Below are 24389 nucleotides of genomic sequence, written 5' to 3'. Positions count from 1 at the left end.
TGAACAACAGTGGTGAGAGTGGGCATCCCTGTCGTGTTCCTGGCCGTAGGGGAAATGCTCTCAGTTTTTCCCTGTTGAGAATGATATTAGCTGTGGGCTTTTCACATATGGCTTTCATGATATTGAGGTACGTTCCTCTATCCCAACACTGTGGAGAGTTTTAATCAAGAACGGATGCTGTATTTTTGTCAAATGCTTTTTCTGCATCTGTTGAGAGGATCATACGGTTCTTGTCTTTTATTAATGTAGTGTATCACATTGATTGATTTGCAGATGTTGAACCACCCTTGTTCCCCCGGAATAAATCCCACTTGGTCGTGGTGAATAATCCTTTTAATATACCGTTGGATCCTATTGGCTAGTATCTTGGTGAGAATTTTGGCACCCTTATTCATCAGGGATATTGGTCTATAATTCTTTTTGGTGGGGTCTTTGTCTGGTTTTGGGATCAAGGTAATGCTGGCCTCATAGAATGAGTTTGGAAGTTTTCCTTCTATTTCTGTTTTTTGAAACAGCTTCAGAAGAAAAGGTATTAATTCTTCTTTAAACGTTTGGTAGAATTCCCCTGGACTCTTGTTTGTTGGGAGATTTGTGATTACGACTTCAATTTCCTTGCTGGTTATGGGTCTGTTCAGGTTTTCTATTTCCTTCTGTTTCAGTTTTGGTAGTTTATATGTTTCTAGGAATGCATCCATTTCTTCCAGATTGCTTAATTTGTTGGCATATAGTTGCTCGTATGTTTTTTTTTTTTTAAAGATTTTATTTATTTATCTGACAGAGAGACAGCCAGCAAGAGAGGGAACACAAGCAAGGGCAGTGGGAGAGGAAGAAGCAGGCTCCCAGCAGAGAAGCCCAATGTGGGGCTCGATCCCAGGATTCTGGGATCACACCCTGAGCCGAAGGCAGAGGCTCAATGACTGAGCCACACAGGCACCCCCCATAATATGTTCTTATAATTGTGTTTCCTTGGTGTTGGTCATGATCCCTCCTCATTCATGATTTTATTAATTTGGGTCTTTTTTCTTTTTGATAAGTCTGGCAAGGGGTTTCTCTATCTTATTCTTTCAAAGAACCAGCTTCTAGTTTTACTGATCTGTTCTACTATTCTTTTGGTTTCTATTTCATTGATATCTGTTCTAATCTTTATTCTCTTCTCTGGCTTGGTTTAGGCTTTACTTTTTTTCTTTCTCCAGCTCCTTTAGGTATGAGGTTAGGTTGTGTATTTGAGACCTTTCTTGTTCCTTGAGAAAGGCTTGTATTGTTATATACTTCCCTCTTAGGGCGGCCTTTGCTGCATCCCAAAGATTTTGAACAGTTCTGTTTTCATTTTCATTTGTTTCCATGAATTTTTAAAATTCTTCTTTAATTTCCTGGTTGACCCATTCATTCTTTAATAGGATGCTCTTTACCCTCCATGTATTCGTTTTCCTTCTAAATTTCCTCTAGTGATTGAGTTCAAGTTTTAAAGCATTGTGGTCTGAAAATATGCAGGGAATAATTCCAGTCATTTGGTACTGGTTGAGACCTGATTTGTGACTCAGTATGTGATCTATTCGAATGTTCCATAGCACTCAAGAAGAAGGTGTGTTCTGTTGCTTTAGGATGGAATGCTCTGTATATATCTATCTGTAAAGTCCAGCTGGTCCAGTGTGCCTTGTTTCCTTGTTGATCTTCTGCGTAGAGGATCTGTCCATTGTGTGAGTGGGGTGTTAAAGTCCCTTACTATTACTGTATTATCAAGTGTTTCTTTAATTTTGTTCTTAATTGGTTTATATAATTGCTCCCAAGTTAGGGGCATAAATATTTACAATTGTTAGATCCTTTTGTTGTTTAACTGTAGTCTTTGGTTTAAAAGCAACAGAACACACCTTCTTCTTGAGTGCTATGGAACATTCGAATAGATCACATACTGAGTCACAAATCAGGTCTCAACCAGTACCAAATGACTGGAATTATTCCCTGCATATTTTCAGACCACAATGCTTTAAAACTTGAACTCAATCACTAGAGGAAATTTAGAAGGAAAACGAATACATGGAGGGTAAAGAGCATCCTATTAAAGAATGAATGGGTCAACCAGGAAATTAAAGAAGAATTTTAAAAATTCATGGAAACAAATGAAAATGAAAACAGAACTGTTCAAAATCAATATAGGATTGCTACTCCAGCTTTCTTTTGATGTCCATTAGCATGATAAATTGTTCTCAACCCCCTCACTTTCAATCTGGATGTATCTTTATAATTGTTATTCTGAATTCTAGCTCTGACATCTTACTTATATCCATACTGATTAAGTGTCTGGCAGTTAGTAGTGCCTCTTGTTCTCTTTTCTGGGATGAATTTTTCCATCTTGTCATTTTGTCCAGAGAAGAATAGATGAACAAGAGAACAAAATACAAAAATATAAGCCATGACCCCAGCAAAATGTGTACTAAACAAATCAGACTAGATCAGAAGCCAAAAAAGGAAAAAAAAAAAGAATATAATCAAACAGGTGGACCCACCAGAGTAATACACTAGGTCCTGGGTATATTTGGGTCTGTTAGATCCAAAATTGTAAAGAAAAACATATATATACAAAAATAAAATCAAATACAATGAAAGGAAGCCAGAAATGAACAATATGTATAGATATGTAAAATATAAATGTAAAAATGAAAATTAAAAGACTTAAAAGAGTTGATAAAATAAGAAACTAGTTGAAAAGGGAAAAAAGAAAATTTTAAACTGAAAGCCTAATGAAACAAAACCCCTCAAATTCTATATGCTATTTTCCCTAGCGCTGGAGCTTTGCAGTTCTGTGTGCTCTGTAAACTTGGTATTCGCCTGATGTGCCCCTGCTCGTCTGGGGGAGGGGCCTGCAGCACTGATTCTCTGGTGTCTTTGGGCAGAGTTGCACCACCTTTGCCAAGGAGCCAGGCCCAGTGTAAGCTGCTTCCGGTTGCTCTATCTGGCTTTAGTTCCCTGAAGGCTTTCTGTGCAGGTTTAGAGGCTGAAAATGGCCTCGCCCAGCTCCCCAGCCCCGGAGCAGACGATTAGCACCCCACATGCTTTAGTGAGCCCTCACAGAGAGCAGTCAGTCACTCTCGTCTCCCTGGCTTCTGCCCACACTCTGTTCACCCAGCCTGTGACTGAGCATTTTTATCTTAGGCACACGACCCTGTTGAGTCTCCAAACTTTACAGACTCCTGCAGCGCACACATGAGCGGCTCCTTCTGGGGCAGAGAGGGGATTCTTGTAGTGGTTTTGCTGCTTGCTGGACCCCTGCTCAGACAGCGGTTGCCCAATCATGCAGCCGTTTGTGGTTTATGGCAACAAGTAGCTGAAAGCCCACTCCTGAGCTTGCCGATTGCATCTGGCTTCCCTGCTCTAATGCTTGGGAGCTCTGCCGCACTCAGGCACCCCAATTCTGTGACCCCAGGGATCCTGAGACCCTGCTGTCCCACTGGTATTCCACCCCACTTCACCACCTGAGCACCTTTCAGGCAGAGACGTCCCCCGTGGGAACAGATTTCTATAAGTTCCGATTTTGCGCCCCACTGCTATATCACTTTCTGGTAGCTGGCTTATGTAGGCTCCTTCCCCCCAGGGTTTATCTTCCGATATATCGCGTCGGATTAATTTCTCCGCACTTCCTACCTTGCAAAAAAAAAAAAAAAAAGTCGCTTTTCTATTTGTAGAATTGCAGCAATTCTTTTCTTAGATCGCTGGTTTAGTTCACAGGTGTTCAGAATGATTTGATAGCTATCTAGCTGAATTCCGGGGACAAGATGAAACTAGGGTCCCCTACTCTTCTGCCATCTTCCCCGGGCTCTGGAAAAATGATTTTAGATTGAGGTGTTTTTGGTTAAGCTTGTTTTTTAGATTTCAATTTAAGTTGCCTTTAATAATCATTTATTCATGTATTCCTAATTGATTTTTTAAAATAATTTTTTATTTTGTTAGTCACCATACAGTACATCGCTGGTTTTTGATGTAAAGTTCAATGATTCATTAGTTGCGTATAGCACCCAATGCACCATGCAATACGTGCCCTCCTTACTACCCATCACCGGTCTATCCCATTCCCCCACCCCCTCCCCTCTGAAGCCCTCAGTTTGTTTCCCAGAGTCCATAGCCTAATTGATTTCTTAATTTGTGTTTATTGCTATTTATATTCTACCTTGTTCCAACAGGAGTTTGAGATGGCTTTCAAATAATGGTTAAAAATACATAAAGAGATCAAGAAAAATGAAAATAAAGGTTAAATTGAGTGGTTTAATATTAGTTAATATTAGCTTGTTCTCTATTGTGTCACTGAATATTTTGTTGAAATCTGGGGTATATTGTTATTGATAGTTTTCTTCCCAAGCATTTTATTCTTATCTTGGGCCCCAGCATTTTCCATTTAAGTACGGACCTTTATCTGTTGGCATCTGAAGAGCTGTAACTCTTAGTCCATACTATGCTTTTAGAGCAGAACCTGCCACAGTATCTGGCATATTGGAAACTTAATAGCAAAAATTTACATAGTAAATGAATGGACGTATTATATTCCTACTTTTGTACCATTGTTTCCCTATAGTTGTAATGCTTCAGAATATATCTAAGGAAAGGTGCCAAGCTTCTATAGTTTCTATGAAGCTTACAACTTTGGAACAAAGATACTAGTCCTAGCTCTGCCTCAGATTAGCTAAGTGACCTCCTCCCTCTGGGTCTCCCATTTCCCCATGTGTGAAATAAATGGCTTAGACTTCCTGATCTTTGAAGTTCCCTCTGCTTCACCTATGTCTGTGAAAATTAGAAAAGGCTAATTTTTAAATTCTATTTGTGTACATGTCAGGATTTAAGTTTTAAAACATTAAAACTAATGTTTTAAAATGAATTATGTATTTTTATTTTAATTTTTTAAAAAATATTTAGAGAAAGGGAGAATACAGGGGAGAGGGGCAGAGGGAGAGAGAGAGAGAAACTCAGACTCCCTGCTGAGCTCAGAGCCCCATGTGGGGCTCCAACTCATGATCCTGACATCATGACCTGAAACCAAGAGTTGGATGCTTAACCACTGCACCACCCAGCCCCCCCCAAATGAATTATGTGTATTTTAAAGAAAATATTACACTAAGTTTTCTTCTTGCCTTTTGTAGGTCATTGTGGAAAGACATTTGCCATTTTGGAAAAATTTCTGAATCACAGCCATGACAAAATAGCATGGTTGGTCATTGTGGATGACGATACATTAATAAGGTAAGGAGTCCTTCTCATTCTAGGATGGCTTTAAATTCTACATATATTCATATTCAGAAGCTATGATGGGTATTTTTGCTTCTGGCCAAGATGGAATAACAGGGATTAGATTTACCCTCACATCTGAAACAACTCCCCCAAAAGGACAAAATATATGAAATGAGGGTTAAAACACTGAACATTAGGCAACAAAGGACAATAACCCCTGAGACATATGAAACATAGAAGGTGAGTTGTATGACAGCCCCAGGTAACTGCCTTAAGAAATGTAAATAGCAGCTGAGGGAGGGGAACCTAGGTGGAACCTGGCCAACCCTTGAGTTGAGTTGAAGAGATGATGCTGAGAGCTTGGGATGACTGAGGCCATTAGTTTGCAGGACAGAGCACTGTAGAGGGAGAGCTGCATAGAAGAACACCAGAGATTTGTGGGGGCTCCCCTCAAGTATTGATCAGTATACATGTTGTGTGAGGAAACTACTGAAGGCTAGAGAGAGAACCAGCCAAAATGAGAGGGGATGGTGGTCAACACACAGGGCTGAGTATAGTACCTGTTCCCACCAGCCAGAGAGGGAAACCCTGGATTCATAGGGTATTGGGTAAAGTATATAGAAGTGTCTTGCTTTAATAGCAGGGAAACAGGTAAGGCTGGATTAAGTACTGCTCCAGTCCTGCCTAAGAGATCTTAAAAGACCCCCAAAGAGCAAATTGTTTCCATGTAACTAGTCTGCATCCAAGAACAAAGCTCAGGAAGATTTCTAGAAATACCAAAATATCCATAACCCAACAGAGATTCATATTGTTTGGCATTCAGTCAAAAGTTACCAGACATGCAAAGCAGCAGGAAAACACACCCATAAGGAGAAAAGTCAGGTGATTGAAATTACCCTAGAAATGACACAGTGTTAACTAGTTATTGTAACTACGCGTTCTGTTAGTTATAGCTTAATAACTCTTCCTTTTATTCAAAAAGGAACATGAAAGGTATAACAAAACAACTTCTAGAGATGAAAACTACATTGTCTGAGGTGAAAAATCCATTGGATGAGATTAACATCAAATTAGATATTTCAGAAGATTATAAGTGAACCTGAGGATATTGCAATAGTAACTATCCAAAGGAAACACAAAGATAAATAATTTAAAATCAGTGAACAGGACATCCCCGAGCTGTGGGACAATCTCAGGTGGCTTTGTATATATGCAATTTGGAGTCCCCAAAAAGGGCACCTGACCAATATTTAAATAAGTATTTTCCAAATTTGATGAAAACTATAAACCAGCTGATTCAGACACTGATTCCAGATTGGTGAAACCTAGACAGCTGTGAGCATCCAAGCAGAATGGGGTCTTTTTCAAGGACATCTTATATAGCATTATTTATATCTGTAACCACTTCACGTGTGTCATCAATCTTCAGTATACTCTACATGAAAAGTTTTGCCACATTTTCTTCATATTTACCAGCAATAATATCTAATTGCCCAATGAGGTCTTAAATGTGTTTTTTACTTTGAGCTTGTCACCTTTTCCTTGCAAGACTCTGACACATGAACTCTGATCACATGAACTTTGATTTCTCCTAAGTCATGAGGCTGAATAATTGCAAGATTTAGAGTCAGGTCAGAAATTCAAAAACTGAGGGGTACCTGCACAGCTAAGTTGGTTAAGCATCCAACTCTTGATCTCAGGGTCAGGAGTTCAAGCCCCACTTTGGACTCCATGCTGGGCATAGAGCCTACTTATAAAAAAAAAAAAAATAAAATAAAAAATTCAAAAACTGAAAAAAGAAAGTGGCCAAGAAAGGGAAAAAGTGAAAGAATTTTAGACTCAAGAAAGAAAGAAAAAGGCAAATTCATATCTGCAGTTATGACTAAAACACCCCAAAGTGAACAAATTCAAATGAAAATTTAATAAGGGACATGGATGAAAATTAGGAAAGTAATCCAGAAAATGGGGTCAAGTAGTTAAAAAGTTTAGAAAAAAGTGGTTAAAATGAAGAGGCAATGAAGTCTCCAACACATGTATAATTGGAGTTCCTGATTGACGAAAAAAAAAAATCAAAAGAACAGAAATAACATTTAAATTACCAGAAATAAACAAGGATCTTAATGTATATATTGAAAGGGCCTACATAGTAGGTGCCATGGAAAATTGACTCAGGATCCTGAGCTTCTTCACATAGCTGGGTAAAACTACTATTGATAACTTCCTCTGAGTCTTGAGACAAAATGATGAAATAATCTATAGAGCAAGAAAGTAAGACTGGTGTCAGACTTCTCAGAATAACGTACGTATGGAAACAGTAAAGGAACATGTTCAACTAAAAAAACTGTGAATCACAAATTTTACACGCAGCTAAGATTCTCAAGTATCAACTATAGGAAATTAATGTCCATGAACTAAGGAAGCATTATGTACATGCATCCTTCCTGGGGAATATATTAGAGAAGTTCATGCAAATGAAAGATGAAATTTGGGCAAGAGGACTGATGGTGGACATTTCATATTTAACTGTAAAACTAAAATATGATTGGGGATGTGGGTAGGGGAATAGTATTAAATGTAATATGTTTTACAAAGCAGAAACTTGCAACTTTAAAAAAATAGAAAGGGAAAGTAGAATAAGATCATGGCTTACTGTATAGCTAGTAGATGGGATTCAAAGGATACCATGTAAAACTGACAGATCTAATAAAACATAATAAGGCATAAAAAGTTAAATACAAGATAATGGGAAAAACTTTTCCAATCCAAAGTAATTTCAATGTTGAAACCAAATATTATCAGTTGTGTCACTAGATTTGAATGGGTTTAACTCACCAAAGAACTTTTCAAATTGGCTCATAAAGCAAACCCCAACTTGGTACTTTTATGTAAGAGACATACATAAACATAGTTCTTTAAAAAGCCTAAAAATAAAGGGATGGATAAAGATTTGGCAAACCAATGAGAATAAAAAAAATTCAATTCCCAACTCTAAAAGCTGGGGAAAAAAAAAAATCACAAAGCCAACCCAAAAAAGCACAAGGAAGGAAATAATGAAGATACATGCAGAAATGATGTAGAGAAAAAGATCAAATTAATTAAAATTGTGTTTCCTTGAAAAATTGGTACTGAATTCATTTCTAATTTAATATTATTCTCCTGGAAATCAAAGTGCACAATGTATTTAGTATGCTAGTCTCTGTGAAAGAATGAAAAGGAAAAGTATACCCATGTTTCCTTATCTTTACAAAAAGAAGTGAGGGACAGATGAACCAGTAAACCATGAAGTTTGTTTCTAAAAGGGTTGGGTGGGAGAAGAGGATAGATGGAGTAGGGGAGGGTGTGATACTTCTGAATTTATCTTTTAATTTAGTTGAGTTAGGGAAGCATGCTCATATTTTACATATTTGAAGATCAATAAGGACAGGAGAAAAGTCAATAAAGATAGAGAAAAAAAAAGACAAGTGAACTCAACTGTTTCAAATGAAAACATAACCACACTAAAGGAAAAATGGTTTCCCACTGGCCACATCTTAGACAAGCATCATATAATTAAGGACAACAATGAATTGTGAACCATTAAAATTAGGAATCAGTGAGTTCATGCTTATAAGAAGTAGAAAATAGGTATGCTCACCAGGGATATTGACCTGTAGTTCTCCTTTTATGTAGTGTCTTTATTTGGTTTTGGTATCAGGGTAATGCTGACCTCATAGAATGGTGTTGGAAGAAAAGCTTTGCTTCCTTTTCTATTTTTTGAAATAGTTTGAGAAGAAGAGGTATTAAGTCTTCTTTAAATGTTTGGTAGAATTCATCTGTGAAGCCGTCTGGTTCTAGACTTTTGTTTGTTGGGATTCAATTTCCTTGCTGTTAATCAGTCTGCTCAGATTTTCTGTTTCTTCCTGATTCAGTTCTGAGAGGTGGTATGTTTCTAGGAATTTATCCATTTCTTCTAGGTTACCTGAAACTAATATAACACTGTACATTAATTACACTGAAATTAAAAAAATAGCAATGGAAAAATAGTAACTGTCCAGTGGAGAAACCAGACAACTTGACTGGGTGGTCAGAATAGGTATCACCAGTGAAGATCAGAAGGACATCGTGTGTCAGACACAGCATTACACTTTATCATGAGGAAACACCAGAAAAACCCAACACAAGGATCATTCCATTAAAAATAGGGGAGGTGCTTTTATTACTAAAAAATACCAGTGTCATGAAAGACAAAGAGAAGCTGAATAACTATTGCAGATTAAGAGAGAATAAAGTGATATGATAAATAAACGTAATAAGGGATCCTGGGCTGCATCCTGTACTAGGGGTAAGATGTGCTGTAATGGACATTGGGTCAATTGATAAAATTGGAATATGGAATAAGTGGTAGCTTAAATATAATCATTTGTTTTCAGTTTTGGAATCCTAATTAAGGCTGCTATGAACCTTTGTGTACATATCTTTGTATACATATGTTTTTTTATCTTGGCTAAATACCTATGAGTAGAATGGCTGGAACATGTAGGTGTATATTTAACTTTTTAAGACAATTACTGTATTAAAGTTTTTGAAATTCTTAACTTTTCCTGTTCTTAGAAGATACCTTACTCCCAAATGTTTAAGAAAAATATATGTATATACACACATGCACACACGCATATGCATACGTGTGCACATGTACACACATACATGTATATATACACAAATCCATGAATATATAGAGGGAAAGATTGAGAGAGAATGGTAAAGCAAATAAGGGAAAGTTAACTAGTGAATATGGGTAAAGGATATAGGAGAGTACTTTCCATTGTACTACTCTTGGAATTTTTTTTATAATCTTGAAATTATTCCAAATAAAATGTTAACAAATAAAAGCCATAGTAGATTAGAGTAGAATTTCATCTGGGTTTTTTAAAAAATCAGCATTCTAACAAAGTGAAAGATAAAAATCATATAACCATCTCAATAGATGTATAAAAAACATTTGACAAGATTCCATTCATGATAAAAACTCTCAATGAAAGAGGGATGTTCCTCCTAAACCCAAACATAATAAAGGCCATATGTGAAGCCCACAGCTAAGATAATCCTCAGTGGTGAAAAATTGAGAGCTTTTCCCCTAAGATCAGAAACAGGACAAGAATGTCCACTCTCACTACTTTTATTCAACATAGTACTAGAAGTGCTAGCCATAGCAGTCAGACAAGAAATAAGAGGCATCCACATTGGTAAAGAAGTTCAACTGTCACTCTTTTAGATGACATGATATTCACAGAAAACCTTAAAGATTCCACCAAAAAACTACTAGAAGTAATAAATGAATTCACTAAAGTTGCAAGATTCAAAAGTAATGTCTAGAAATCAGTGTTTCTATACACTAACAAAATCACAGATAGAGGAAGAACACACCATTTGCAATTACACCAAAAAGAATAAAATACCTAAGAATGAACCTAACCAAAAAGGTGAAAGACTTGTACTCTTAAAACTATAAAACACTGATGAAAGAAATTGAAAGTGACACAAACAAATGGAAAGATATTCCATCCTCATGGATTGGAAGAATATTGTCAAAATGTCCTATTACCCAAAGCAGTCTACAGATTCAATGCAATCCCTATCAAAATATCAACAGCATTTTTCTTAAAGTTAGAATTCTACAATTTGTACAGAACCACAGAAGACCCCGGATAGCCAAAGCATTGCTGATAAGAATGGACAAACATGGAGGTATCACAATCCCAGATTTCAAGATATACTCCAAAGCTGTAGTAATCAAAACCATATGGTATTGGCATAAAGACATATGCATAAATCAGTGGAACATGACAGAGACACCAGAAATAAGCCCACATTAGCATGGTCAGTCTATGAAAAAGGAGGCAAGAATATACAGTGGGAAAAAGGCAGTCTTTTCAACAAAGGTGCTGGGAAAACTGGACAGCAGCATGTAAAACAAGGAAAGTGGACTATTTTGTAACACCATACACAAAAATGAACTCAAAATGGATTAGAGACCTAAATATGAACCTGAAACCATAAAAATCTGAGGAGAGAGCTTAAGCACTAATTTCTGACATTGGCCATAGCAACATTTTTCTAGGTATATCTCCTAAGAAAAACAAAAGCAGAAATAAACCATTGGGACTACAACAGAATGAAAGGTTTTTGCACAGCTAAGAAAACCATCAACAAAGCAAAAGACAACCTACTGAATGGGAAAAGATATTTGCAAATGATATATCCAATAAGGGGTTAATATCCAAAATATATAAAGAAGTCCCACAACACCAAAACAATCCGATTAAAAAATGGGCAGAGCACCGGCATAGACATTTCTCCAAAGATGACATACAGATGGCCAACAGGCACATGAAAATATGCTCAATATCAATAATTTTGAGGGAAGTGCAAAATCAAAACTATAATGAACTATCATGTCACACCTGTCAGAATGGCAAAAATCAAATGCAAGAAACAACAAGTGTTGTCAAGGATGTAGAGAAAAAGGATCCCTCTTGCACTCCTAGTGCTAATGCAAACTGGTGTAGCCACTGTGGAAAACAGTATGGAGGTTCCTCAAAAAGTCAAAAATACAAATACCATATGATCCAATAATCCCATTATTCAGTAATTACGTAGGGAAAAGGAAAACACTAATTTGAAAAGATACATGCATTCCTATGTTTATTTCAGCATTATTTACAATGGCCAAGACAAAGAATCAACCCAAGTGTCCATTGACAGATAAACGGATAAAGATGTGGTATATAGGAGGCAGGGAAAGATGGCAGAGGAGCAGGGGACCCTATTTCAACCGATCCCCTGAATCGAGCTGGATATCTACCAGACCATTCTGAACACCCACAAAATCAGCCTGAGATATAAGAAGATATATCTGGATCTCTATAAACAGAACATCTCTGGTGGTTGGTCTCAGGTATGAAGTGGGGAGCTGAGAGTCTGAGGGCAGATATCTGAAGATAAATGGAAGGGGGTGGAAGCCTCTGTGCTCTTGCTCTGGGAAGGCAAAAGCCATGCTGGGGAGTGGGCCAGACTCCTAGACCAGCAGCGGTGGGGAAAGGTCTATAGGACACCGCACCAGACTGAAACCTGGAACTCGGGGGCGCATGTGCGAACTGGGGGCAGCTGGCGGTGTTAGAAGCACAAAGGGGAGAGACATGCCAGCCCTGGGAGCAAGGGCTGGGAGAGCAGCTGTGGGGTGCACAAACCAGGATGCTGCCGGTTTTTAGCAGCACTGACAGAAATGGAGTCAGTGTGGCCTGGAGAGCTCAGTGAAGAGCAGACTGAGATCTCTCTGTTCTGAGACAGAGGTTTAGATATGGTCACTGCTGCTCTCTCAGAAGAGACCCAGAAAGCCGCCAGGGAAATCCACCGGAGAACAAAAGCCTGAAAAAAACCGGTTCTCACTGTGCCCATCCCCCCCCCCAAGGGGGCAGGGCAACCCTACCCAAACAGGGTTCCCTGAGTATCAGCGTAGCAGGACTCTCCCCCAGAAGGCAGGCTGAAAGAACAAGAAGCCCACATCCCTAAGGTCCCTATAAAACAGGTGCATCTTGCTTGGGTCCTGATCAATAATTTGGACTCTGTACATCCCCACAACCACACCTTATCAGAATGACAAAGAGGAGGATCACACAACAAAGGAAAGAAACAGAGGTTGTGGCCTCTGCCACAGAACTAACAGATATGGATATAATGAAGATGTCAGAAATGGATTTCAGAGTAACAATTATCAAGATGATATATAGACTTGAAAAAAATATTAATGAAAATACAGAATCCCTAAGGGCTGAAATTAGAACTAATCTGGCAGAACTTAAAAATGCTATGAATGAAATGCAGTCTAAACTGGATGCTCTGACTGCCAGGGTAAACGAGGCAGAAGAATGAATTAGTGTTAGAGGATGAGATGATAGAAAAGGAGGAAAAAGAGGTAGCAGGGGAAAAAAATCCAATTTCAAGAAAATAAGCTGAGGAATATTAATGAAACTTTCCAATGCCAGAATTATTGGGATCCCTGAGGTGGTGGAGAAAGAGAGAGGTCTAGAAGAGATATTTGAGCAAATTGTAGCTGAGAACTTCTGTAATTTGGGGAAGGAAACAAGCATTCGTGTCCAAGAGACAGAGAGGACCCCTCCCAAAAATCAATGAGAACAGACCAACACCACAACATGTAATAGTACAACTCGCAAATCTTAGGTCCAAGGAAACAAACTTGAAAGCGGCAAGGGGGAAGAGATTTCTTACATACAGAGGGAAGACCATCAGAATAACATCAAACTTGTCCACAGAGACCTGGCAAGCCAGAAAGGGCTGGCAAGACATATTCAGAGTATTAAATGAGAAGAACATACAGCCAAGGATACTGTATCAGCAAGGCTGTCATTCAGAATGGATGGAGAGACAAGGAGCTTCCAAAACTGGCAGAAACTGAAAGAATATGTGACCACCAAGCCAGCCCTACAAGAAATATTAAGGGGGGGGGTTCTATAAAAGTAAAAAGACCCCAAGAGTGATACAGATCAAATTTACAGAGACAATCTATAGAAACAAGGACTTCACAGGCAACATGACAACATTAAAATCATATCTCTCAGTAATCACTCTCAATGTGAATGGCCTAAATGCTCCCATAAAACGCCACAGGGTTACAGACTGGATAAAAAGACATGACCCATCCATATGTTGTCTACAAGAGACTCACTTTCAACCTAAAGATGCCTCCAGACTGAAAGTAAGGGGATAGAGGTCCATGCCAGTGGACCTCAAAAGAAAGCTGGGGTAGCAATTCTCATATCAGACAAATTAGATTTTAAGCTAAAGACTGTAGTTAGAGATACAGAAGGACACTATATAATTCTTAGAGGGTATATCCAACAAGAGGCTGTAACAATTATAAATATCTATCCCCCAACAGGGGAGCAGCCAACTACATAAGCCAACTGTTAACCAAAATAAAGAGACATATAGTTAATATGTTAATAGTAGGGGACCTCAACACTCCACTCTCAGCAATAGACAGATCATCTAAGCAGAAAATCAATGAAGAAACAAGAGCTTTGAATGACACAGTACACCAGATGGACCTCATAGATATATAGAGAACATTCCACCCTAAAACAGAATACTCATTCTTTTCAAACACACAGGGAACTTTCTCCAGAATAGACCATATACTGGGTCACAAAACAGGTCTCAACCAATACCAAAAGATGGAGGTTATTCCCTGCATATTCTCAGACCATAATGCTTTGAAACTGGAACTCAATCACAAGAAAAATGTTGGAAGAAACTCAAACACTTGGAAGCTAAGGATCATCCTGCTTAAGAATGTTTGGGTATACCAGGAAATTAAAGAAGAACTTAAGCAATTTATGGAAACCAATGAGAATGAAAACACATCAGTCCAAAACCTATGGGATTCTGCAAAGGCGGTCCTAAGGGGAAAAACATAGGCATCTAAGCTGCACTCAAAAGAATAGGAAAATCTAAAATACAGACCCTATACTCACACCTTAAACAGCTGGAGATGAAAAAGAACAGGCCTAAGCCATGCACGAAAAGACAACTGATTAAGATTAGAGCAGAGATCAATGAATTAGAAACCAGAAATACAGTACAGCAGATCAACAAAATTGGAAGCTGGTTCTTTGAAAGAATAAGATCGATAAACCACTGGCCAGACATATCCAAAAGAAAAGAGAAAGGACCCAAATTAATAAAATTATGAATGAAAAGGGAGAGATCAGGACTAACACCAAGGAAATAGAAACAATCATTAGAAACTATTAACAACTATAGGCCAATAAATTAAGCAAACTGGAAGAAATGGATGCCTTCCTGGAAACCTATAAACTACCAGGAGTGAAACAGGAAGACACTGACATCTTAAATAGGCCAATATCCAGCAACGAGATTGAAGCAGTGATCAAAAACCTCCCAGAAAACAAGAGTCCAGGGCCTGATGGATTCCCTGGGGAATTCTACCAAACATTCAAAGAATAAATAATACCTATTCTGAAGCTGTTTCAAAAAATAGAAACAGAAGGAAAACTTCCAAACTTGTTCTATGAAGCCAGCATTACCTTGATCCCAAAACTAGGCAAAGACCCCATCAAAAAGGAGAATTACAGACCAATATCCCTGATGAATATGGATGCCAAAATTGTCAATAAGATCCTAGCTAATAGGATCCAACAGTATATTAAAAGGATTATCCATCATGACCAAGTGGGACTCATCCCTGGGATGCAAGGGTTGTTCAACATTTGCAAAATCAGTGTGATAGAACACATTAATAAGAGACAAGAATCATATGGTCCTCTCAATTGATGCATAAAAAGCATTTGACAAAATACAGCATCCTTTTCTGATTAAAACCCTTCAGAGTGTAGGGATAAAGGGTACATTCCTCAATTCCATAAAAACCATCTATGTAAAGCCCACAGCAAATATCATTCTCAATGGGGAAAAGCTGAGAGCCTTTCCCTTAAGATCAGGAACACGACAAGGATGCCCACTCTTGCCACTATTGTTCAACATAGTACTAGAAGTCCTAGCAACAGCAATCAGACAAGAAAAGAAAAAGTATTCAAATTGGCAAAGAAGAAGTCAAACTTTCTCTCTTCACAGATGACATACCTTATGTGGAAAACCCAAAAGACTCCACCCCCAAATTACTAGAACTCATACAGCAATTCAGTAATGTGGCAGGACACAAAAATCAATGCACAGAAATCTGTTGCATTTCTATACACTAACGAGACCAAAGAAAGAGAAATTAGGGGGTTCCATTTACAATAGCACCAAAAACCATAAGATATCTCAGAATAAAACTAACCAAAGAAGTAAAGGATCTATACGCCAGAAACTACAGAACACTGATGAAAGACATTGAAGAAGACACAAAAAGATGGAAAAACTTTCCATGCTCATGGAATAAACATAGTTAAAATGTCTGTGCTACCCAGAGCAATCTATACTTTCACCGCCATCCCGATCAAAATACCAATGCCATTTTTCAAAGTGCTGGAACAAACAATCCTAAAATTTTGTGGAACCAGAAAAGACCCCGAATCACCAAGGAAATGGTAAAAAAAAGAACAAAGCTGGGGCATCACATTACCGGATTTCAAGCTATACTACAAAGCTGTGATCACCAAGACAGCATGGTACTAGCACAAAAACAGACATGTAGATCAGTGGAACAGAATAGAGACTCCAGAAATGGACTCTCAACTCTATGGTCAACTAATTTTTGACAAAGCAGGAAAAAACATCCAATGTAAAAAAGATGGTCTCTTCAATAAATGGTGCTGGGAAAATTGGACAGCTATATAGAGAAGAATGAAACTTGACCATTCTCTTACACCATACACAAAGATAAACTCTAAATGGATGAAAGACCTCGATGTGAGACAGGAATCCATCAAAATCATAGAGGAGAACATAGGCAATAACCTCTTTGACATCGGCCAAGCAAATTCTTTCATGACATGTCTCCAAAGGCAAGGGAAACAAAGGCAAAAATGAACTTTTGGGACTTCATCAAGATAAAAATCTTCTGCACAGCAAAGGAAACAGTCAACAAAACAAAGAGGCAACCCACAGAATGGGAGAAGATATTTGCAAATGATACTACAGATAAAGGGCTGGTATCCAAGATCTATAAAGAACTTCTCAAACTCAACACCCAAGAAACAAAAAAATGGGCAGAAGAACAAACACTTTCCCAATGAAGACATACAGACAAATGAAAAAATGTTCAACATCATTAGCCATTGGGGAAATTCAAATCAAAACCACCTTGGGATACCACCTTACACCTGTTAGAATGGCAAAAATTGACAAGACAAGAAACAACAAATGTTGGAGAGGATGTGGAGAAAGGGAAACCCTCTTACACTGTTGATGGGAATGCAAGTTGGTACAGCCACTTTGGAAAACAGTGTGGAGGTCCCTCAAGAAGTTAAGAATAGAGCTACCCTATGACCCAGCAATAGCACTACTGGGTATTTACCCCAAAGATACAGATGTAGTGAAAAGAAGGGCCATATGCACCCCAATGTTCATAGCAGCAATGCCCACGATGGCCAAACCCCGAAACAAATCAAAGAAGATGTGATACACACACACACACACACACACACACACACCCCCAGTGGAATATTACTTAGCTATAAAAGAAAGATCTTGCCATTTGTGACAACACTGATGGACCTGGAGGGTATTAAGTGAAATAAGGTATTTGTCTTTCTCAGTCTGACTTCTGATTCTACTAATAAACAGAATGTAAAAAAAATAATAAAAAGCAGGATCAGACCTATAAATACAGAGAACAGGTGAATGCCAGAGAAGGGGAGTGGGAGGTTTGGCAAAATATGTGAAGGGTGGGGGAGATACAGACCTCCAGTTATGGAATGAGGGAGCCATGGAATAAAGAGCAGAGCATGAAGAATACCATGCATGATATTGTAATAGCGATGTAATGGGACAGATGGGAGTTGTACTTGTGCTGAGCATAACATGTATAAACTCGTCAAATCACTAAGCTGTACACCTGAAACTTATAACGTTACAGGTCCACCACACACACACACACAAATCATTATGCCGTTAAAAATCTATATGCAACTCTAAGCTGTATTATCATTTTGATAGCATGTAATCTTAAGTGCTGCCATATTATTTTTCTTCATTTCTGTGCCTCAAAATTGCCTGAAATGGTAACATATTGTTAAATAAAAGTTCCTTTCCTGGATGAACAGCCAATCCGCGTGGACAGAATTGGAGATTCATCTGCTTTATCCACATTTCTAGTTTTTAGCAAAATGAAACATATGATAGTTATCAGACTCAGTCTATGATTCTTCCGCTTTAAAAGGATATTGTGAGTAGGGTTGATGTGAAAAGGAAAAGAAACCCAGAGGAGATGTTAAGTCCCAGTTATTTTAACCTCAGAAATTACAAGTTGAGGGTTGAATTGACATTTTTAAATATGCAGGAGGAAGAGAAATACTTTATTTCTCAGGTCAAGAAGTAGGTGTAAATTTGCCGCAGAGGTCTTTGAGGGTCTTTTTTGTTTGTTTGCTTTCTTTGGCGTTTTTTTTCTCTTTCCTTAAAAAAAAACAAACAAAACAAAACACACACACAACCAAAAAACCAAAAAAACAAAACAAAACAGAAAACAAAACACACAGACTTTTACCAGCCAAGGACCACAGTTTCTTTAAAGATCTTTAAGAATATATTCTCCATAACCAAATGGTGTCTTACTAGGTATCTGCACACTTCCTCACCTTTGCTTGCAGAGTTATCAGCTTACTTCCTAAAGATGGATTCCAAACTAGCTGCCTAGCTGCCTTGGGTGCCCCAAACACAACAGTTTCAGAGATAACGTTTTCTGGCCACTGAGAAACTGTCAACGTTGTCAGAGGCCTCGACCTCCAGGCAGATATAAACATGATTAGCAAACTTGTTAACTCTTAGCACCACATTTTTAAGGGATTTTTTTTTCATACATTACATTTATTTTCTTCACTTTCAGCTTAGGCTTATTAGCTGGGCTATTTGTGTAAGATGCAGGAGTGTGGATTGGAAAGGTGTCCTTCTGTCCACTTTGACTTCTTAAGACCCTACCTATCCCCCAAAGGGGGAAAAATGAAATTCTAGAACACTCGTGTTCTCGATGTTAATACTTCTCTGTGAGAATTTGTGACTAATAATTTAGAGAAATACTTGATATATTCACCTCCTGGACATGCACAATGCTCATCAGGCTTGAGAAACATTGAAATTTATTTAGCTGATTAAAAAAATTAATCCAAAATTGACCGTGGAACAACTTTTTTCAGGAAGCACTGATTAATATCATGGGAGAACTGGGGATTTGGTGGAGTGTGACCTGGCCAGCTCTAGTTTAGAACAGACAGTGGAAGGACTTTATAAGGCATCTGTAAGTGGTGTAAGTTCCTCAAACACAGGAAAACTAGCCCTTCTCAACATCAACCTTTGTCTCACCTTTAAAAAGCTTTCTAGCTTTTATTTTCCTATGAAGTCTTTCCTTTCCTTCATCCCTAGGGTAGCCATAGTTGCAGGCATTTCTCTGATCAGCTCCTGGATATTCTCATTGCCCTTTGTAAGCCATCTTGTTGACACAGAACGGAGAAGTACAGGTGCCAGAGGTATAAACAGACATAAAAAGACAACTCATGTGGGCTTACTTGGGGGAAACCTATGCATGGTTGTGCACCATAATTGGAAGGTTTCCTGGAAAGCCTCCCTGCCCAAATTCCCTTTCCCCACCTGCCAGCCATGTGCCTGACATGGACCTCATCTGTACCTCAAAAATTCCATTGTTGGGGTGGGGGGCACCTGGGTGGTACAGTTGGTTAAGCGTCCAACTCTTGGTTTCGGCTCAGGTCAAGATTTCAGGGTCGTGGGATTGAGCCCCACATTGGGCTCTGCGTGCTCATTGCAGAGTCTGCAAAAGTTTCTTTCTCCCTCCGCCCAGCCGCCCAGCCTCCCACCCCCTCACGTGCTTGCTCTCTCAAGAGAATCTTTTAAAAAATCCATTTAGGGCCATCAAAAATTAAGATACCGAGCGTTAGGAAGTGGCAGAGGGTCAGTAAGGTATCCTCCAGACTGAGAAGGCCTTTTATTTATTTTTAAATATTTTATTCATTTATTTGACAGAGAGAGAGACAGGCAGCGAGAGGGAACACAAGCAGGGGGAATGGGAGAGGAAGAAGCAGGCTCCCAGTGGAGGAGCCTGATGCGGGGCTCGATCCCAGAACACCGGGATCACGCCCTGAGCCGAAGGCAGACGCTTAACAACTGAGCTACCCAGGTGCCCTGAGAAGGCCTTTTAATACCAAAAAAGGAAGGAAGCCACTCCATACCGTTCAGAGTTTTACTCAGGGTAACTTACTGACAGGTGGTTGGGCGGGCTGACAGACGAACCAGGCTGTAGTACACTCTTATTCTCCACCCGTATTCGAGGCCTCTATCTGGCCCTTTCTCCAGCTCTTATGGAGTGAGGGGCATGGTGGGGAGGTCACGGGGTAGTTATCTTAAGTAGTACCATCTATGCACTAAAGGATCGCTACCAGTTATCTCAGCTGGTGCCACCCGTGCACCAGAGGGGAGCCCAAGACGAAGTCCCACAGATGGAGTCAATGTTGTCAGCACTCCTACACTCCACCCCTCCCCCCGCCCCCGACATCTTTATGGCCCATATAATCTACCTTAGTACCAGATACCAGGAGGGGACTTGCATTCCGGGGCCGCAGTAGCAATACAGAGAGCAACAGGAGCTTAACCAGCACCACTCCTGGTTTTTCAGCATTCTTCATTCTTGAGGGGTAGGGACGATGACCAGTCTAACTACTTCCTGCTGAAGAGGCGTACAGGTCAGGAGTTGAGGGATGAAACTGCCTTGCAGCCAATTGCAGAGATTCTGTAGTACTAAGTTGAGCCCCCATCCTTTATAGAGCCATTATTTTGGAAGTCTTGCATCTAGTCTTAGCATCTTAGTCTACATTTTATAACAAGGCCGGTTAGGTCAGTTCGTGTGAACAGTGTTCTTATTTCAGGAGGTGGTCCTGCTGGTGGGCTTTCAAAGTCAGGCCTATAGTGTGCAAGCAGTCAGGTAGAAGATTAGCCAGACACACAAGGAAACCAGAAGAATTCGGGGTCCAGCCTGGTTTTGGAGGTCAACAATCAACATTCAAAGATAATCAGAACTAGAATCTAACACCCATAAAGATATACCACTGAAACAACTTTTTCCTCTCTAAAAATCACCCTCATTTCTATCAAATGTAGCCAAATTAAGTGGTTTGTGGGGCACCTGGGTGGCTCAGTTGGTTAAGCATCAGGCTCTTGATTTTGACTCAGGTCAGGATCTCAGGGTCATTAGATCAAGCCCCATTAGGCTCCAAGCCCAGCATGGCATCTGCTTGAGATTTTCCTTCTTCCCCCACCTTCCTAGCCTCCCCCTCCTCCACTGCAATCTATCAATCAATCAAGTTGTTTGTAAAACAAGTCCAAACTTGGCCTAATTATTTTTTGGCCTAATTATTTATATAAATGCAGTAAGAATAGTCACTGGCCATTTAGGTTCTTTTAAAGCTGCTTTGCTGGAACTTCTCATAAGGAATTTCAGATTGAGCCTTTAACAGCCTTTGGAGGCAAGAAGCCAAGCCAAATACTTGCCATCAGACTCGCCTGCAATACCATTAGTTTGGGTTACTTCTGCTCTTCTTGAGGTCCCCAAAATATCCTGTGGTTCCCGAGACTGCCAGGAAGTGACCTTCCTTACTCACCTGGTAAAGGCTCCCAGGAGTCCTGTAAACAAGGGACCAGGTTGAATTTTTTTCAAGGAGCTTCCTTGGCTCCATAAAGTCAACCTTAGTTCCTTAAAGCTGTCTGGCCATATCAGCATCTATGTAGGTTCTCTCAAATGGGACCTTCCAGCCGCAGCCTTGGTAATATAACCACTGTTTCTAATGTCCTGTTACAAGAACATGTTCTTATTGAACTTACACAAATAACTAATGGAGTTCCTATTTTGTTGTTGCCACAAGCCCCAGCCAAACCCTTCTGGATATGAACTTACATCCAATTCACAACTCCCATTTGGCATTAATATCCCTAAGGCCTAGTACTTATCTTACTACCCTTTTCACCTTTATCTCTCCCCCAAATTCTGAAGCGTTTCCATAGATAAGCGTGCACTCAGCCAGTGACTGTTAGAGCTAGTATGGTCTGTTGGTTGGTGCAAGGCCAATAAATGGTTAATTCCACCTGGGGCCGCCTGTTGCCCCCTATTGCATGCATGAGAGGGCAACACTGGCCTACCTCCTAGTCCCTGGGGGTAGGTGGTATCCACCCCTGAAATTCTGCCATTAGCAGAGGGGCACTTGGCAACACCCCGGGCTTTTTAGAGCCTTCCTTCAAGGAAGTAAACGGCTTTCCCTTAGGCAATGCCTTCCAGAGGCTTAGGAAGACTGAGCTGGGTTGTATTTTCTCTCGGGGTCCCAGATAATATTAGATCTTGCTACCATTGTTTACAAGCTCTTGATAGTCCCCCTTTCCACCATTTTATCATTGGGAGTATCTTTTATTTTTCCCTGTTTTTCAATCTATTTCCCTTTCGGTTTCATGTAAGTCTGCCACTATAGCGGCTACTTTAGCAATGGGCCGTTTAACCCTGGGGACAAGAAGGGATACTAAAGTCCCATATCCTGCCCCTGGGGCTGACCATGAGATATGGACATTCATACAAGAGGAAAGTATTTCTTCATTGGGGCTACCAAAATGGGCGTAAATGGCACGTTTCATCCCCAGTTCTTCCATAGAGGGCCAGTGCCACGGAGGGAAGGGAACAGCTTCCTTGTTAAGCCAGGTTTTCTTAATGCTAGTGTTTATCCAATCAGTCAGATGAGGTGAGCGCCTGCAGTCCTCACCCATACCTGCAGTATATAATCTTTGTCACAAGGCAGGTTGAGCAGTGGCCCAGGCCATTTTTGACGTCTTGAATCCATTTACCATAACACCATCTCCTCCAGTATCCCACAGTCCTAACACCCAAGCTGCCACCCATCCTCAACCCTTTCGCTTCTCCACCATTTCAGATAGGTGTTTTTAGGGCATCCCCGTTCTCACACGCTGGTCTGAAACACTCAAAAGACCCGGTTAATTCTCCTCACTGAGTGGTGGCTAGCCAGCTTGGGAGTTCCCGCACGGACAACGGGGTCCCCCGGCCTAGCGCCGTTACCCAGGGCTTGTTTGATTTTTGGCATCCTGCCCGTTACACCAAGTGTTAGCAGGTAGAGGAGGGTCAGTCATATCCTTCAGACTGAGAGAGCACTTTAATACCGAAAATGCAAGCAAGCCACTCCACCCTGCTTACAGTTTTATTCAGGACAACTTACCGTCGGTTGGTCGGTGGGTGGGTGGGTCGGTCGGTCAGGACGGTGATATGCAGCAATTCTCTGCCACGATCCAGACCTTAATCCCTGGCTTTTATGGAGCTAGGGCCATGGTGACGTCGTCACAGGGTCGTTATCTAAGGTGGCGCCACCTGTGCACCAGAAGCTCTCCTGATTACCTAAAGTGGTGCCACCCGTGTGCTAGAGGCGAGACCAAGATGGAGGCCCGAGATGGAGTCAGTGATGTCAGCACCCTACACCAAGTACACCTGAAAAGATGTGACAGTTAGTTCACACTGACTGAGACACAGGACTGGCAGAAGTGAGCCAAATGGTACATCGGCCACCTTTACTTCATTAACCTGCCACCCTGTTCACCCAACCTAGGCAGCCATGTGCTGGCAGGGGCTTATTAACACTGGGGAGTAAGCCCCTTGTTTTTAGTTTCTCTCCTGTTTCCAAGAATATACAGTCCATCTATTTTTTCTTTTTCTTTTTTAAAATTTATTTGACAGAGGGAGAGAGAGAGAAAGCAGGGGGAGGGGCAGAGAGAGAGAAGCAGGCTCCCCGCCTATAGGGACCCTGATTCGGCACTCGATCCCAGGACCCCAGGATCATGACCTAAGCCAAAGACAGATGCTTAACCGACTGGGCCACCCAGGGGCCCCGATTTTTTTTTTTCTTTTTTTGTGAAAGAAAGGCATTTCTTCTGTAAATCACTTGAATTTCAGTAGAGTGTTATACTATAATTACACATATATACATATCATTATACATATAGTATGACCAGTGGGATGTGAGAATCATAAACTATTTACCGTGAACACACTTTTGAGTCAAGTCATTATTGCTTATGTTCCCTTCGGAATTTTAGCATCTCCAGGCTCCAGCACTTGCTTAGCTGTTATGACTCCAGCGAACCGGTGTTTCTGGGAGAGCGGTACGGCTATGGCCTGGGCACTGGCGGCTACAGCTACATCACAGGAGGAGGAGGGTAACTATGAGCGCGGCTTTCTGCACATACTCTCAGCATTTACTTCTGTTTCCACGATGTAGGCATTGGTTTGTGATGGTGGGACTATCCCGATACCTAAGTGCTCTGTAAATGGCAGCTGTTTCTATAATAGGAAAGTGAACATTAAATTTGTTAAATGAAAAGAACCCACGCTAAAGAATATTTTATCCTGTGAAGAAATATAAATCGTCGTCAAGGTAGTTGGTAGA

At 40.1% G+C, this 24389-nt stretch overlaps 1 protein-coding gene across 1 annotated transcript in view; it reads left to right on the top strand.

The window, feature by feature from the left end:
* The window catches only part of B3GLCT (beta 3-glucosyltransferase), a 119831-nt gene that overhangs the window by 74853 nt on the left and 20589 nt on the right, over nt 1-24389 (top strand). The window contains exons 12-13 of the mRNA XM_045797008.2: nt 5127-5226; nt 24040-24159. Coding sequence (XP_045652964.1) covers nt 5127-5226; nt 24040-24159 — 220 coding nt within the window. The remainder of the gene's footprint in view (nt 1-5126; nt 5227-24039; nt 24160-24389) is intronic.

This window comes from Ursus americanus, chromosome 10 (genome assembly GCF_024610735.1).
Source record: "Ursus americanus isolate L20-20 chromosome 10, mUrsAme1.1.p, whole genome shotgun sequence".
In the NCBI taxonomy this organism is placed as follows: domain Eukaryota; kingdom Metazoa; phylum Chordata; class Mammalia; order Carnivora; family Ursidae; genus Ursus; species Ursus americanus.
This window is presented reverse-complemented; position numbering and strand designations above follow the sequence as displayed.